The 18,287-nt window shown below is 39.3% G+C and overlaps 2 protein-coding genes and 1 long non-coding RNA gene across 6 annotated transcripts; 1 reads left to right on the forward strand and 2 right to left on the reverse strand.

Moving 5' to 3' along the window:
* Positions 1–1,081: 1,081 nt before the first annotated feature.
* dut (deoxyuridine triphosphatase) lies at positions 1,082–5,731 on the reverse strand. 3 transcript variants are annotated; one of them, XM_048263391.1, is made up of 7 exons: positions 5,572–5,731; positions 4,178–4,325; positions 3,964–4,055; positions 2,323–2,367; positions 2,092–2,166; positions 1,367–1,437; positions 1,082–1,208 (listed from the first exon to the last, which is right to left on the reverse strand). In XM_048263391.1, the coding sequence occupies exons 1-7, from the start codon at positions 5,576–5,578 to the stop codon at positions 1,152–1,154; spliced, it is 495 nt and encodes a 164-aa protein (XP_048119348.1). In that variant the 5' UTR covers positions 5,579–5,731; the 3' UTR covers positions 1,082–1,151. The 3 variants fall into 3 exon arrangements, with proteins under 3 accessions (XP_048119348.1, XP_048119346.1, XP_048119347.1); XM_048263389.1 differs by lacking the exon at positions 5,572–5,731 and adding an exon at positions 4,904–5,422; XM_048263390.1 differs by lacking the exon at positions 5,572–5,731 and having other exon boundaries at positions 4,178–4,700.
* LOC125307423 lies at positions 3,367–8,523 on the forward strand. 2 transcript variants are annotated; one of them, XR_007195715.1, is made up of 4 exons: positions 3,367–3,422; positions 7,992–8,095; positions 8,199–8,316; positions 8,433–8,523. It is a non-coding gene; the product is annotated as an uncharacterized LOC125307423 (long non-coding RNA). The 2 variants fall into 2 exon arrangements; XR_007195714.1 differs by lacking the exon at positions 3,367–3,422 and adding an exon at positions 4,700–4,829.
* Positions 6,849–18,199, reverse strand: slc12a1 (solute carrier family 12 member 1). The gene is made up of 26 exons (XM_048263388.1): positions 17,787–18,199; positions 16,390–16,524; positions 15,758–15,833; positions 14,656–14,751; positions 14,309–14,448; positions 13,975–14,085; positions 13,753–13,864; positions 13,470–13,597; positions 13,069–13,153; positions 12,306–12,454; positions 12,097–12,204; positions 11,835–11,958; positions 11,574–11,675; positions 11,284–11,439; positions 11,050–11,149; positions 10,849–10,960; positions 10,577–10,717; positions 10,286–10,392; positions 10,096–10,178; positions 9,544–9,657; positions 8,920–9,048; positions 8,488–8,599; positions 8,216–8,302; positions 7,949–8,084; positions 7,728–7,795; positions 6,849–7,601 (listed from the first exon to the last, which is right to left on the reverse strand). Exons 1-26 carry the CDS (start codon positions 17,982–17,984, stop codon positions 7,466–7,468), a joined length of 3,045 nt encoding a protein of 1,014 aa, XP_048119345.1. The 5' UTR covers positions 17,985–18,199; the 3' UTR covers positions 6,849–7,465.
* Positions 18,200–18,287: the final 88 nt, after the last annotated feature.

Consider the following 18,287-nt stretch of genomic DNA (forward strand, 5'->3'; position numbering starts at 1 on the left):
TTCTAACCCTGAGTCTAAGTCATAAAGCACTGCAGGAAGTTGCAAAGGCCCTCACTATAGAGGCGAAGGATGTGAGCCACTAATTGATCCTGTCACTTTCAATGTAATGTGAATTGACACACATTAGCTCAACTCCGAAACTCCAATGGAACCATTCCAGACCACAATGAACGCGGTGAATGTGGGTTGGGCAGAGGAAGACTATCCCTGTCCCATCTCAAACTGTCAAAACATTATGAGCTGTTCTGACTGCTAGATTTATCCAGTCAGAAATGAGTAGGTAGATATCTACTGGATCATTTTAATTTCCAGAACACATTCCTTTGTCAAATGTGTGTTCATGTGGATTTGAAAAGTGAAATGAATGTGGCTAAATCTTCAACTACTTTCGCCACACCTATGGGCCTCATCTCACCCAGAGGGAGTGCTAATTTCCAACAAAACTAAAATTGTGTTAAAATAGTTAGAAATAATAATAGACAAATCACCAAACTGTCTACATACCTGTACAAACTAAGTATATATCAGCCTGGGGAGTTGCACATACAATTGTGATTAGATGTGACTACATTTGCAAAGAAAAAGGCTAAAACCTAGAAACCCTTTTAAACAATTTTAAAACTTAGATTTTGGCTCCCCTCTGTGGTAGGCAGAGGTACTGCATGGTTGTGTATTAAAAATAACAAATACTGTTTATTCCCATTCAATGTTGATGTGATTTTTCAAAAGATGGGGTGAAACAAACATGGTCAGGTCTCCAATTGTCAAATTTAGAATCTGTATAATTCTTTTGAGAGAACATGATCATTAAAAAAAATCTAAGTCAACTACAGACCAAAAACTTCCTGTCCTAGTTACAGCATGCTGGAGACTGGCTAGTATTTCTGGCGTTCACCCATTTCTCCCAAATGGAATTTGCATGGCACACTATGCAATACGTTAAACTGAAAATGAAATGAAACAGAAAAAAAAACCCTATATTCTAAGGATAAGAAAGCTGTTAGCAACCTTGAAGAGCAGCAGTGGGTTGGCTATAGATAATTTATCTTATATTGATGAGGGGCTACACAAAAGCGCAAACTTAGAAAACATGACCTTTATTATTGCAGAACACAGAAACAGTACATTACATTTCATTCAAGTACATTCAGTTAATTCTTTCCCGTCGATCCGAATCCACCTTCACCGCGCTGAGTCTCATCCAGTGTCTGAGATTAAACAAACACACATTTTGATGATGCAGGATACAAAGCACGACACAGGATACTCTTTTAATGAAAGGAAAATTTAGAAGAGGAAAGATCTGTATGCTGTTTGTATCTATATCAGTTTTCAGGTGATCTGTGACAACAAATTAAAGACTAACCTCAAGTTCAAGTAGGTCTGGATAGCAGATCCTCTCACAGATCAACTGAGCTATCCGGTCACCCTTTTTCACTTTAAAAAAAAAAAAAAAAGGCCAGCGTCATTATCAGAAGCAGACTTGTGAACATGCAAGGTCGACATAGCTTAAAGCGTAACTCTGGAGTAAAAACAACTTAGGGTCATTACGGTAGTTAACAAGTTCAAATATTTGATTGAGAGCAAAATTATGTTAACTGGTGGAGTTGAGCAAGACCATTATTTTGCATCAACACTAAATGGGCTTATAGTGAAAGCTAAGGGCACCAGCTAACACGTCAAAAAACAAACATTATTTTAAACCACTGACTGATCAAAATATAATTACACTTTTGTGGTAGTGTGGTGAGGGTCCCTACAGACAAACCGAAGTATTGTAAACTTCGAAAGAGTACAGAAAGGTTATAACAAGGACCTGTATCTGCAGAACGTAAATTGCCTGGCTTCGTGTTCCAGTAGTGTCAAATCAGTGGACATGTTCAACTTCTTCCAGCATTGTGTAGATCTGGCTGAACGTAAGGCATGTCTGTATTGTAAGATTCAGCCAGATCTGCTCAGAGCTGTAAGATCGAACAGTAAGATCGAACAGTAAACAGTCTTGCTCAAAACTCCACCAATTAATGTAATTTTGCTCTCAATCAAATGTTTGGACTTGTTAACTACCATGAATAGACCCTTGGGGGCACATACCTTCAAACGTCTCCTTGTTGAAGTTGAAGAGCACTACTCCGACGTTTCCCCTGTAGTCTTCGTCCACAACACCAGCTATTAGGAGAAAAGACCGTCATGAAGCCTAAACAAACCTTCAAAAGGATGTTTTACATACCAGTGACAAACCTGGACCTGTTCGCCATCATACTCCCATTTACTTATCTGCCAATCGTTGTTGGTGTCCCATCCAAGAAATTATAGCCAACTTACCTCCCACATCTATAAAATGTTTAGCTGCCAGTCCAGAACGAGGGGCTGGGGAGATAAAAGAAAAGCTAGAGTCCAAAGGTTCACAAACCGCAAAATATAACATTAGTTATTATGATGCCACTATTGCTGTAAGCAGGGTGATTTGTGAAATAAAATAATAAAAAAAAAAACAGAAGGGGAGGGATAAAAAAATAATAATAATAAAAAAAAATCATCCGCAATTCACCCTTCGCTAAGCCACACCCGAAAACCGCCACAGGCCAATCGTGGCTTAGCAACCAGTCACTAGGCACGGGAGGTCTGACAAGCTTTTCGAGTTTTGCCATGTTAACCTGTGGAGACTGAAAGCCTGTGGGTCATGAAGGGCACTTATTTGAATGTGTGGTGCCCTAACCCACGTAAAGACACAGTAAAATAGCATGTTACACTATAGAAACATGATATAATTGGGAACACATATTGTTCTAACTATAAAAATGGCATATTGCATGATATTTCCATAACCGCGAGATACACGCTTCACGATAACGGCAAGAAGTTGTTAACAGACGTTCACCAAGATGTATAGCCCATCAGCAATCTATTACAAATAACACCTATTTGAAGTACCATTCATGATATGTTGTCAAATATTGAAGTTGTGGGAAGTACATAGCTTAAATGGTATGTTTCTTTCGTCCCCCATGCCTGTTCCATTCATTCTGGCCAGGAGAGTCGAATGAAACAAAACGCACATTTGACTTCTGCTTAAATAGCTCATGAACGGTTTTGTTCAGAGATGAAATTCCAACTGTATTTGAAAGGACAGATGTAGGTTGCTAGTGACAAAATATTAGCTTCCAGTGTGGTACGATGTCTTTGTAAATTACATTTCATTGAAAAGTCCCGGTTTCCCCTATGTAATAGACGTGCAGGGTGCTAAAGCTTGTCAGGCATAGCAACAGTAAGTAAGGAGGGCGGGACTTAGCGAAGGGTGAATTACACAAAGATTCTAGAGCGCTACGCTCCGCTCTAGAATCTTTAATTACAGGTAGTTCGGTAGAGGCATAAGCGATACAAAGCAATATGTAACACTTTTTGTGACCATCTCCTCACCCAATGTAAGTTGCTTCTGACAACCTGTTCATTCTACTCTATGTGGAGTTGTTCTCAACCTTACCAGCTCAGTTGCACCAGTTATCAGATGTTGAGGGTTCTAAAATATAACGACATGCTACTATGAATCTATCGTTTTCTTTAATTTGTCCAGTTAGCTTATCCACTGAAACTAGCCATTCATGATTGATTACACAGTCGGCATTCTGAAGCGTCGTGCATGATGATCAAAGCGAAATTAACCAGCCATCAAGCAGCCACTGTCAGTTTCTGATATATCTGATTATTATTTACTAGCATTAGACTGCTAGACTGTTCTAACGTTCATATGAAGTAGCATCAATATGATGGTGGAGGAGGGGATAAATTGTCGCATGGCTGTAAAATAACGTTAACTGTAGAGAGTTACTGGTGAATTTGTTGTACTATCAGTTAACTTTAGCGTGTCTTCCCACTTGTTCAAATGGCCCTTCGGTGGTGTTAACATGTCCATGACAACAGTTCCAATAGAAAAATCCAATATCAGCTGTATTCGCATCCACTCACCCACTCTCCCATAACATCCATGAGGAATTGCAATTTGAATGTCGGTCTTCACGATTGCTTTATCCATCGGTCCAACAGTGTAGTCGTAAGCACTACATGGATTAACACACAATAACGTTAACAGCATTCTTGATACTGGACCATTTATTTAAATCTAACATTATCTAACCCTCTTTAAACGTGTTGAATCCGTTAAAATAAGAACGCTACGTACCTGTACAAATCATAACCAGCTGCTTTTGCTGATCCTCGTGTTGGAACAGTGGCATTTTCTGTTAATTTCGCAAACTTCAGGACTGGTTTGTCTGTGACTAACTCAATCTTGCTCTTCTTTGAGGGAGATACAGTTGTTTCTGTAACCTCTGAACAAGGCATATTTGCAGTTTTAGCAATAAGAACAAATACGAAATACGAAAATAATCACAAAGCAGTGACTGCCAAAATACTGCACATTAGTTTGCGACCGTCTCGCTCTGCAGCTTTCAGCTCACAATGCAGATACAAATTACCCGCCAAAAATCCCCGCCAAATCCAAACAGGAATATCCGCCTTAAACAAACTTTAAATTTAATTTCAAATGAAGAAACGGTTATTTATTTTTACTATTTTTGCCATTCCTCCTAAATTAAAATAAATACAAATTAAAATAAATAATTTGTTTTATTCTTAATAAACGTATCTCTCGTATGCCACTTAACTACCATACTCTCGCGAGAGTGTGCTACAATCAAAACATTCCGTACAACTTTGTAGCACCACCAGAGAAATTCTAAATAGCCTAGGACGCTGGTAGTAGCACTGAGACAGACCACTGCTACAACATCAAAAACTTGCTTACAGAATACACAACGACCGTCTGGTTAAAAGTAATATACAAATCATTTCATTAATTCTAATGCTTAACATGTTCATATGGTCTACATAATATAACAGACATAACCTTTGCAAGCAGATCCAACGTTTCTGGAAGAGTTAGCAAAGTGAAGTCTCCGTCCTTTTATAAAAGGACCAAAGTAATGACGAATAACGTTAGTGCTTTGCACTATTCGGGCCATTTCGTCTCTGATATAAAAGGTTCGTTGCTGTTAATTTCCTCGATAACGTTAGTCTCGGTATTACGGCATGTATCCTAACGTTAGCCTAGACCTAATGGTAATTTAACCTAATAGAATGGATAACGTAGCCTAGCTATTGACAACAGCAGATAATTTAGCCTACTTTAGATGTAGCATAGATTTCTCGACTCGTTTACGTGTCACTGACGTCTAAAACAAATCAGCAGTTCAAAGCTTTTCTGTCGTTCAAAATACCCTTGTCCAAGCTAACATGTCCGCCCGCCTCACGTCTGACGTTGATTCCGACGTGCATTACGCCAAACTAGGCTACAGAACAATTTCAGATTGAATATCGATTTCCCTTGCATAAACAGCCACATTGCTTGATAATGCCTTTTCCCTGGTCGAGTAGGCTACTGTTGTTAATAAATGTCGGCTACCGACTGTGGAGCTGAAACCTAGCTCATATAGGCCTAGCCTACATAGGTTAACACAACCCCACAAATGTAAAAAAAGATGTCTCGAATTGTGCTGTGGAAACACAGACTCTTACCTTGCATGTGCTCAGTTTCTAGCTTTACTGTCTGGTTACTAGTCCATTCCCATGTAAAGATGCCAATCAAACCCCTAGCACTAGCTCGAGCTCACAGCTGCTGTAGGTCGGTTACACAAATGTCACTGCATGCATGGTAGGCTGTTTATGTAATCACGCTTTACTTAGATTTAGGCCTTATAGTAGAGGTCCTGGGTAAGATTTATATGCACTTCATTTAGCGGAGAATATCTCAACTGTTATAGAGTAAAAATGACCCCATTGAACAACGTGGGATGTGTGCCAAAATCTCTACCCGGGACGAAAGTCCTGAAAATGACCACAATAGGTGACACTATTATCACACTTCAGGTGAATGGGACCCCCCTTATGGATATCCATACATTTCTACCAGTTTAATCTTCATATTAAGATAATTACTTTTTGTATTACACTTTGCCTAAAAAATAAAAAAAATATGAGACAAAAAATGAGGCAATATATTGTTAAATCTTTACACTTCCCTATTTTGAGTTTTCTTGAAATTGCACACCGCCTACTAACAATGGTCCGGTTTCCATACTTTGATTTGAGTGCTTGACCTCTTTTGAAAGCAGAGGCCTTGTGTATTATTTTGGTACCAATAGATTGACTGTGTGATGAACTGAGAGTGGCAAAGGGTAGAATGATAGTTTTTTTAGGCGGTTTTGTACATCTCTGGAAATGACCACATTCTGCCCTCTTGGTCATTTATTTTGTCTTGGAAACACAACTGAGGCCCACTACCAGGGCTTGTGAATCTGTATCTCAAAGTAAATCAATATAGAATGAATGGGGTCATATTAGTCTATAACAGTTGAGATATTCTCCGCTAAATAAAGTGCATACTTTCTTACCCATGACCTAGACTATTAATGGCACTGGCTGCAATAGGCTAGACCGATTCAGAACAGATTATTATTTCTTGTTTACTTTGAATATTTAATGACCATGTAGCCAAAGCTACTGTAGAAAAGAAAAAACAGCCACTTTATTTTATCTTTTATTTATTCCCAGAAATTACAACGAAAGCAATACAATGTTAAAGCAACACCAAAGAGTTTTTTGTACCTTAAAATAATGTTTCCAAAATCGTTTCAGTGGTTCATCAACTTGTAAAAGGGTGAACGGCACTTCTGCATTCGCTTCACAGCCCTCTATCGGCTATAACCGCATTTTGTAAGTTTGCCAGATCGGGTAGCGGATCTGTAGTTCGATGGAGTGAGACATAAGAAACTACAAATTTGACTTGCATCTGATGTCGCAATACATCGTACTTTCATAAATCGTACAACATATTCTACCTAGTCTATGGACATCGTTATGGATAAACAAATAGCATGCGTGCGACAGAGGGAAAGTTCTTTGGTGTTGCTTTAAATACACTAGGCCTATACAAGAAAGCATCCAAACATCACAGGCATAAAACAAAAACAAGGAAATAAGCCAGTTAAGCTATATCAATTATTTTGCTAATAGAAGGATAAAGGTAGCAGATCTTTTTTCCAAAATGTACAGCTGTTTTCAATTAATTACTTTAAATATATTTCTGGAGATATGCTCATCCCTGTATGAAAAATAAGAATTAGCCTTCCTTTTTACAATCTCATTATCTACATTTCATCTACCCTCACAGTAGGCTTTAACCAGACCTTTATCTTACATGGTTATTTTAAAATCCATTAATTGTATTAATGTCTTTATCATTATTTGTCACCTAACTACCATGCACACTTTTACAATGGGAGACAGGATATATACTAACAATTCCAGAAGAGGGCAGCATAGCTGCTGATTATGTAACTCCAATCCATTCCATAGCATTATGTGTGCACCTTTTTTGTTTTGTACAACGGAATGGCATTTTTTTGTCAGTTTAAGAGTAAAAGGTCAACACACTCTTGTGGTTCCCTCTGATCATCAGAGTTGGTGGTAGGTTCTTTGACAGGGTGTCCAGCCAGGCCATGTACAGGTGGTCAGAGATAGATCCCTTACGAGCAATGGGCAAGCTCCTGCAAGAGATTGTTATCTTTAGTCAGTGGCTATCAGTGAAATCAGAGTTTTAGATGGTCTTTCTTTAAACCGCAGTTTATTAGAATACGACATTCTGTTTTAAAAAGAAATGTCAGCACACTTACACAATGATGAGTTTGGCTGTGCTGGATTTCTCTTGAAGGAGTTCGTTCAGGCGGATTTGAAGATTTGTCTGTGAAGAAATGAAGCACAGAACACTTTGTCATTTTCTCACAAATTACACATTACTTGTTTTCCTGTTGTGTAAGAGTGACATAATCATGCGTTGACCTCATGTTTATCTACATTTGGAGCAATTCTTGAATAGGCTACTTGTTGTGTTTACCTTCTCCTCAAATGTCTCCAGTTCAGTATCTGTGATCTTCCAGGGGCTCTTCTTCTTCAGAGCTTCTGCTTGGGTAGTGTCCTTGGATCCCTCATTCAGACGGAATGGTGCAATCATGTCATCGAATGTCTTCAAACTAAAGTGGCAGTAGGAACATAAATATGCATTAATCACACATTCTGTATTCTCTATTACCTGGAAATTCTGTTTTTTCTGAACAATAACATTTAATATCTGATATGACCCAAAGATCCACAATGAATTTACCTGGCAGAGGTTGGTCTGGCATTCATATCAGGAATGACATGGATGTCATCACATTTGATCCTGAATTTCTTGAGGAGTAACACCATCCTAGAGAACAAAAGGTGACAGATTATTTATGAATATTTTCATTTTCATTTCATGGCAATATCAAATTGTTATCTCTCAATTTTGATGCTGGAGTTACTCCTCTTCTAAGATCAATTTCCTGTCTGGTCAGATGTATCATTTCACTGGGGATGTGTCCAGATGGTCTGTGTTTGGTGACCACTTACTCGTCTTTGTCTTGCTGGATTCGGCCAGGCAGACCAGCAATGAAGATTCTCAAATTGCAGTCCTTGAATTTCTTTCGGGTAGTGAGGATGTAAGGGAGCAGCAGGGTCAGACCTGTCACAGTGAAAACATTTATTACATAGCGAACACACAAAGGACCACAACCCCCCTGCACACACGCACAAAAAGTGTCAACGCGTTGACAGTAGGTCCTGTCTGTGAGGAAAGACAGCCCATGTCTGCATCTGTCACAGATTTCATCAAGTCTTGTAAATGAAAAGGACCAATGCTCACCGAGAGATAAGACTCAAATTTATCAAAGCTGTCAAGTTGCGACTGAAAATGTGTTATTTGAATGTTTAGTTTAGTGTCATTGTATCAATTAAATGATCTGAGTTCTAATAATTTTTAAATAGCACAATATTTGTAGTTACCTCCATCATCAAACATCCACCACACATCAATGGTGCCTTTGCCAACTTTCTTTTTGAACTGGTTGCTTGCATGCATCAGTGCCTGGTTTGTCCTTGCCTCTTCATTAGACTGTGGAACATTCACAGACACTGGACAAATGAAGGAAGTTTTAGAGGAATATTAATACAGATAACCAACTAAAACTGAAATTTGATTGCAGGAAACCATAGCACCACACAATAATGATATGATGGAAAATATTTTGCTTGGCATGTCAAGAATTGCAAAAATCAAATATTCTTCTGTGTTTCATGGTCTGTGGTCATGTAGGAGAGACACTGACACCTAGAAAGGCTTACTAGCCACCAGAAAATGAAAGTGACTACATTATTGGATTACATTGTTACTCACCTTTTTTTATATAAACATTTTGTTAGATTTGATTGTGACAGGAGGGATCTATTCTGATTGTGTGTGTGTGTGTGTGTGTGTTGAGAAATGCTGAACAAAAAAGGCATTTTTTTAAGGGCTTTGGTAAATAAATGTGTTCTCTGTCAAAGATTACCAAGGTAAGATCATTACCCCACAAATGAGATAATTTAAAGGTGATGGGTAAGGTACACAAATTAAATCTCTCATAGTACCTCGTGTTGTAAGCACTTGTTGTGATGTTCTTTTGGATTTCTTGGATATTTTGCCTTTATATTGGAACTGCTCATTCTCAGCCAGCTGTTCCTGTGCCTGTTGAATCACTTCCTCTGTGGATGCACAAACAGAGATTTGATATTATTCCTTTCTGTGTTAGGTTAACATTTAAGTGCATTTTTACATTATATAATCATTTTACATTTCATTTTACAGTTTTTTTTTATCCCACCATGCAATAAATCTTTTTATTTAACTGTTCAAATGAATCTAAGGTTAAAAGGTTATTTTTGGTGATAGCCCTGTGGCAATTTTTATCATGATGACTGACCTTTGTTTTATTGTTTAGTGTCTCTCTGATACAAGTTTTTATGAGCCACATAGTTGAATTTTGATGATCAAGAGTTAATTTATAATTATGGGCCAGTACATTTCCTTAAACCCTCAAATCCTTATGTGTACACAATCTTCTGTCCTATATGTGGCTTCAATTAGCGCTATGATTTCCACCCCAAAATATGAATATAACTACTACTCTGGCTTGGGCTTACCATTAGGCTTTAAGAGGATGGAAATGTCAAGTCCCTCGGTGACCCTCAACACCACAGTTCCATACTCGAAGTCAAAAGAGTCACTGAAAAATACACAATCGTCATTGACATTGACTTTCTGCAAAGTGGTCATTCAGTCATTCTCAATGCGCTTTACTAAAGGTAGGTGAATAGACTGGTAGGGACTCACTGGACTACGCCAACATAGTTATTTACATCCTCGTTGTTAGCCATTCTCCAGTCTTTCTTGAATCCCAGAACCACAGTGTTAGGTTTTAAACGGCCAAGCCCAGCAGCCTGAGGAGGAACACAAGGACAATATTTATGGTCAGCTTTTAGTTACTGAGGGACTAAAGACAACACTGCATCTGTTTGAAAATCCCTTATAGAGCATCCTTATCACATCGTTGATAATAGGGCCATAAGGATGCATGATTTGGATTTGTCATTAACTTTGCAGCTTTCGTATCATGGCACTCACCTCCAGTAAAGTTTTAGCTCCCTCTCGGAAGTTGTTGCCTGCCACTGGAGCATAGAATGCCTTCCGTTTCTTAGACTTGATCCACGCAATGTTACTGTCCACACACTCAGCTATTTCCTGTTGCATCTCAGCACGTGGCCCCTGGTGATCATTGAGAAGAACCAGTGTGAGGCCATCGCCATTAGGTAGCAGCATGTTTACCTCTCTTGTATATTTGTATTCAATCGGTAAAGGAATAAATAGTGCTGTGCAGACCCAAAATGATATCTCACCTTAAATACTTCACATGTAATGCAGAGTCCGTAGGTCTTTGTGAAGGAATGGGCTAAATCTAAGAGGGCAGGCCTGTTCTTTGGAGATCCAGTAAACACTAGGCACTGAGGCCTGAGGATGTAGAAATGGGTGGCATTAGATAAATGCATGTACTTGTGATTAGCGATCTTGGGAGGATAACACATCCTGTTAGTGCTCACCTGAAGTTCTTTACATGGTCATCCACACCAGACAATGCAAGAGTATTATTCACTGCACTGACAAAAGTAACAGCCTGAGTCGACGAGCCCCAGTTGACATCTGGGAAAGAGAAAACATGCTTTAGCTCCATTTAATCAGGAATAGATTATAATGGTGATAGTATGGGGGGTGCTTTATAGATGGTGATGCTTATAAATGGTAGATAGAGAGAGAATAGAAGATTTTTCTATTACCTGGCTTCTTGACAGTCACATAGATATAGAGGACGATTTCTATGAAATATGTCAGCAGCGCTGCCCACCAGTTAATGACAAACATCACAACACAGCACAGCAGAGCTCCGAACAGGGACAACCACATATTGTAATATTTATAGGCAGGCCTCCATCCTGTCAGAAAGAGTTGTGTTTTTGAAGCAGATACATTATGTTGAGAATAGAACAGACTGACAGTCAGATACACCACCCATTTAAATTTGATTTGTATTTTATTTTTCAGTCTTGAGGATGAAGACAGAACGGACCTGGTGACTTGGCATAGGAGGCATGGAAGCAGGAGAAATTAATGAGGGCGTAGGAGGCCAGGAAGAAGTTGGATATAATGGGAGCAATTACGTTAAGATCAGCTGAAAAATATAAACACTGTTAGTCTCATGTCAACATCAGATCACATCAATTATTTTCATCAGTGTTGCATTGCAATGAAAAATGTCAAAGATATCACAGATACAAAAATCATTCAGAGTGCTGGTGGCCATGATAATATTGTGATAAAATATTAGCACCTATTAAAATGAACGCCACAGCAATGATGAAGGTGAGTACGTAGCCTCGAAGAGGTTCATTGTTTTTGCCATGTCCTTTGGCAAAGAATTCCAGGCCTCTGTAGATCTTGTCTTTGCACAATGCCTGCAAAAGATACAGTGCAAGTTAGAATTCAGGGAATGCTTCAGAGTCAAACCAAAGAATGTTATATTGCAGAATCTACTTATTGATTAAATGTGGTTAGATGTCTTGCATATTAAGAGATATCCGACATTGACGCACCTGAAAGACTTTGGGTGCACTGACAAGAGAGGCCAGAGCTGAGGAGAGAGTGGCTGAGAAAGTCCCGGCAATGATGAGGGGTCCAAATCCTGACACCATTGTCATGACCTATGTGGAAGAGTAAGGGTTTGTTAAAGTATTGTAGCTTGTGAGTGGCAAATAAAAGCATTACAAATGCATTACATCCGCTGATTGTCACCCAGCCATACCTGGAAGTTGTTCATCAACCCAAAAGGACACGATTCTGTTTCACAAATTGAAAAGTCATATCCAAAATCACATGCCACGGAATAGTTGCAGGGTGTTCCTTCAGTAATGGTACTATTAAGGCCAGTTGCTTCACGAACAGTAGTTGCCGCTGAATAAATGAGATAAGGAAATTTAATTAATTGAAGATTCTACAATGTCTGTTTAATTGCAGGTTAAATGGTAAAGGGAATTTAAATCGTAAAGAACATAATATCACTATGAATAAGATTATAGCAACTTGGGTGTATGGATGAAACAATTTGGTCAGCTTCTGAATAAAAACAAAATGGTCTCCTATGATATCCTATTTTACAATCCCCTAATGATTTGTATGCCTTCATAAAACATCCTGGTTGGTACTTGGCACTGTTAGAGTATCATTGATTTTTTGAAGTTGTGTATACCAATAATTACTGGCCCAAAGATGGCATGAGGCCAGGTTTCTGATTGGGATTTTATGGGCCCCAGTGTTTATTGATTATTATGAGAGGGACAGTGAGGCTACAGAGAAATTCTGAGGTAAGGTAAAGTTGTGTGTAAAATAGTAATCCATTAAAAAGATGTCAATTTTAATAGAGTTGCCTCGCTCTCCCTGACTAAAGAAAGTTGCTGTGAGTAATTTGTCTTCAGGTAGCTCTTGAAATGCTGCATTGCATATATTATGAGGAAGAAAATGATGGATGCTGTACCATTTTATTTTATATATTAATGAGAAACACTTACCCACACAAAGGGCCACGAGCAGGTATGTTATACCTGTGATAAAAATGGCCAGCAGTGTTCCTTTGGGAAGAGCAGAATTAGGATTCTGGAAAAATAAGAGAGGATTATAAGCATTATTTGGAGGGCTCTATAAACGGACTACATGTAATTTTATGTTTAAACAACTCAGTTGTACATCACAAAAAAATGGAAAACCTAATGTTATTTATGGTCTTTTAAACAACTCAGTTGTACATCACAAAATAATGGAAAACCTAATGTTATTTATGGTCTTTTAAACAACTCAAATAAATCGGTCAAACTAGCTGACGGTCAACTGAGCCTAATTGTGTTTTCAGTTTCAAACTCATTAAGCTTGTTCAGTCAACAGGTATTCTGAGTTAGGAAATAGTTTTCCATACCTTTAAATCCCCAGAAATGTTTGCTCCTGCCAAGATACCTGTGGCTGCTGGGAAAAAGATGGCAAAGACAGAAAAGAAGGACTCTCCATCTTGAAAATTAGGCATGAAGTTTTCTGAGAGAATAGGCACTGTGGGCAAGAGAAGTAAGAGTCCCAATTAGCAGCAGAATAACATCCTTCTTCTGTGACATCTGTTGCACACTGTGGTATGGTATCGAAAAATTATTTGGATTTAAAACATTTTATTTCATCACAATATCGGTGTGTTAGTATGTCACCCTTACAATGGTAATTGAAAAACCCTTGTCTTTTTTTGCTCTCAGTGGCAGGAATGAATGTTCCCACAAAAACATTGGCAATGGCCACGAGCAAGATGATCAGAAGAACAATCTGAGCCTAAACAGAAAGAAAGCAAAAACATTTAAAACAAGTTTTAATATTGGAAACCATATTGGAAACTGTAAAACATCACTTGTCTATTTGGTCAAGTTTTGGTCCTCACTTACCTTGGCCTCCCACTCCATCCCTATGACGCAAATCCCCAAAAGCAAAACTACAGTGATGCAGCCAACAATCCTGATGTCATTCAGTTCATCCGTCATAAGAGCATTATTGTCCTGTGGACAACCCATGTAGGTAGCCGTTAGTACAGACAGAGTAGGTGATGGTCATGCTATGGGATCTGTGCACTAGCTTACTATGTAGCTTAAGTCTGCAAATATGGCTGTCAACAAACACCTGACGATGAGTGCTTTAGCGATGTCAACGAACAGGAAACTGGTTTGCCAACTTCAAGTAAGCTAGTGCACATGGGCCATTATTCCTTACAATATCACCCACCTTGAGAAGGTCCACAAGAGTCTCTGCAAATCCCACCACATACATAGCAACAGCCACAGCATTGGCAAAGGCAAAGATGAGACCTATGGAACCTCCGAACTCTGGTCCTAAACTGCGAGAGATCAGGTAGTATGCTCCTCCTGGAAAATTGGTTCATTGTAGAATTGATTAAAATACCTCCAGAAGGGCAGGAAAACATATTATGCTGTCTGTTGACCATCTTGCACATCAGACTATTTTTTTTTTAAATGTTAAATTACATTTCTAACCTAACCAGAAATCCCAATAGGACAATATTCATGTTAAGATTCTTATGTAAGCTGTGATATGTGCTTAAATCCATTTACCTCCTCTGACCACTCCATTGGTGCAGATGGCAGACATGGACAGACAAGTGACAATGGTCACCACCATACTCAAGAGGATGATCACCACACCCAAACCTAAAACAGAACCAAAGCATGAATGAACAACCATGAATGAATGAACAGCGCCGTGTTAACCAACCCTGCTGTTTCAAATGTGTTTAGAGTGAGTGCCAGCAGCAAATCACAATGGACTCATAATGAAATCATTTCACCACCATCTAAACTCACCCCTAACACCTTAAAAAGTAAAGTAACGCTACGGTGACTCTCAAGTACCCAATTTCAAGCACTAACTGTGCTGTGGGGCTTGGATTCTAACTCAGTTCAAAGTAACTTGCAAGTTTTCTATGTAGAGCCTTCAGGCCATGACTGTCATTAGTCATGCTCCATAAAGAACATTTGAACCAGTCTGTCCACCAGGAATGTAGTCTGCATAGGACAGTGTGCATAAGTATAGTGCAGAAGGACTTTGGTGCCCAGAAGACCAGCTTGTGTCAGGGACTAATGAGAATCCTAATGGTCCGTCGGACACTCGCCCTCACCAAGTGGCCCCCTGCCATTTAAATTGGAATTACAAGAGCAGCACACACCTCCTGTTATTTGACCTCGAGCTGAAGGACGACTGGGAAAGCAAACAATCAGCTGAGATGTGGCCCCCACTGTTCGTCCCGTCGCATATCCCCACTCTGATCCCCTGTTCTTCTGGTAACTCATCTCGCTCTGTACACACCCCCTCTCCTCAGAATCAGATGTGCCCCTCTGTCCCCCAACCCCTGGCCCTGACTGGGACTCTCCCCATTAGCTACGCTCTCACTCCCCTCAAACCAATCAGGAGAGATCCAGACTGTGCTTTCAGATGTAATTAAGTCACTATTGTCACCGCATGGGGTACCAGAAAAAAAAAATCTGATCCCTTACTCATACACTTGGATGTGTCTTTCAGCTGAGAGGGCAAGCTCACCAGGAACTGATGAGTATTATTTTACGGGGGCTGAGGGGTGGGTAGGTTGAAGTGATGTTGTGAAGGGTCATTTAAGATGGGAGAGAAGAAATATGAACAGCACAGACGGAAGGGACTCACCAGCACCAGCTTGTCCAAACACCCACGACAGGCGGATGAACAGCATGACTCCCCAGATGTTTAACATGCATCTCACCTGGAGAAATAACAGCACAGAAGTATTTTTGAATCTCGTTTACTTCATACAGTATATCCAACTTGTGCAACTGATGAGCATTTTGTAAACACACCTTGCATTTTCCACAACTGAACAGTGGACATTGCCGGAAAGCAGTAAATTGACCATCAGATGTGACAGAGCAACAAAGCCAGAAGAGTGTGATGTCGACAGGTGTGCTAATCAATGTAACTTGACAATGTAATTAGTTTCAAATTGAGAGAATAAAAAAATCAAAGGGTCAGGTCTTGTTTTTAATAGACTTCTCCACAATGGTTACCTTGACCATCAAAGTTCACTATAAATAACTATGTCTAACATTTCATCAGTATTTCAGTACAGTACATTTCTCAGAAAGACTTACACTCTAAACAATTGAGTTATGTTAACTGATATCTTTTGATTAGACTAAATAATTAAGATAGGCTTAATCATTATTTTGAGTTTGACTGTTCGGGCTTACTTGAAATTTCGCTTTCAAGCTATTTTACTCAGAAACAAATTGTTCCATCTCAATTCACTCCATTCAACTCACCAAGACCCCTTTTATCCAGCCAAACTTAACAGTGCCATCTTTCCCTGGGGGTGTAGCCATCTGAGAATCATCAGTAAGTGTACCGATACTCCCTTCGGTATCATCCACTGTGTCAGGGATCGCAAGCCCTCCATTCTTAACAGATAGGAATAAAATAATTTCACACTGTTAATGTACAATACAGTTTCAATGCATTGCAATAATGTGCAACTATAGTTGTTGAACTGTTAAATATAATCGTGGAACAGAATAGAGGAACAGTAAGAAGTATAATATAAAACATTGTGTGTAGCAGTTGTAGCCTATTTGAAGCTGTTTTGAGCTATTGGCATCAGATGTCAATGTGTTTTAGTAAGACAAACTAGTGTACAAAAATATATTGTTTTCTGCCCGACAGAATGAATTTAGAAGTTATTGGATGTTGTGCAGTCCAGCTCTAATGAAGAGTAATATTTTGTCTGCGTAGTGTAATTTTGTCCTTCACAGTTATATATCTGCAGTGGGGACCACAGGGAGTTAGGGAAAACACAACAAGTTTTTTTAGGAGACTATCCAAGTTAATGCAAAAAATCACAAGCACCTCCAGTGAACATTGTGCCTAGTGATTTAGAACACATCATTGGCCCTTGTTTTATCATGAGTTAATGAATGAGTGGTTATCCTTGGGGGAATGATTGTTCATGAATGATTATAAATTCCCTTACACCTTTCACATAACAATTGGCCATATATCAGCTTCATATTTAGCTTTTGTCACTGCTACCCTCACACAGACACACAGCTCAAACAACAGAATTATTTGCCATCAATCTCTATAACTGCCTTTTGTGGTGGTGCATCCGAGTGGGAGTTGATGGTAATTTTGATACCATAGATTTAATAGACCAATAGTATAAAAAATCAGGAACAGAGTTTATTTACAATGATGCACATCAAGGGAGAGACAGCATGACTTCACCTAAAGATCCATCAGCTGCTCTAACTAGACAAGGAAATAGTTAGGGTTTAAGTATCCTTCCAGGTTGACGGGAGATGGCGTTGGTCATCCCATCTCACGTGGACTACACTGAATCAGACCCTGATTAGTGGCAGCCTGGCAATCCGGAGCAGATAGCTACTGACGCAGCCATGCAGAACAGTGAAACACTGCAAAGTCAAAATATTCCTGCTTATCTCTAAATACAGTCACACCGAGATATACACAGGGACAGTACAGATATCATACAGTCATTACATAGAATCATACTTTTAGTATCAAAGTGACCCACTAATGAGAAATGCAGAACATTAAGCCACATATTGGAATATTGGACATAATGCAGAACATTAAACCATATATTGGAATATTGGACATAATGTTCTATTCCACTTTCTCTCAGAGTGCAAGGGAAGCCTACCTTCTGGAAGATGTCATGGAGCTCTTGCAGAGAGGGCCGAACCGCTCGGTGGCCACTGACACTGCCAGCGTTGCGATAGAAGTCAATGTTGGGCACTCGGTCTAGTGTGTCATGGCCAAAGGCACTGATTACTGATGGCCTGACATCTCTGTGCTCAGTTTCTTCATATTGTGGAGGATCGAAAGCCGGATTCTCCATTTGGAATGTTCAAATGGTCTACCTTGTTTCGTGTTAATTGAGTCAGTCAGTCAGTGTATAAAAATACACCAAAAAAGGTAATAGAAGCCTCAAACAGGTATTGTTCTGAAATGTCCAGATTCAAGGCAACAAGGTAAAAAAAAAAATCTGCAGTATGTTGTTTAGTTCATCAACAACATGGTGCAGGTGCAATCAGGTCGAGCTTTATTCCTCATGCAAAGTCTTCAAACAGGTAGCAGTGACCCTTGGGCATCTCTTTATATACCCTCTCTATCTCACATTCCCCCAGAGAGCCAAAGCCAT

The sequence above is a fragment of the Alosa alosa genome, chromosome 14 (genome assembly GCF_017589495.1).
Source record: "Alosa alosa isolate M-15738 ecotype Scorff River chromosome 14, AALO_Geno_1.1, whole genome shotgun sequence".
NCBI lineage: Eukaryota > Metazoa > Chordata > Actinopteri > Clupeiformes > Clupeidae > Alosa > Alosa alosa.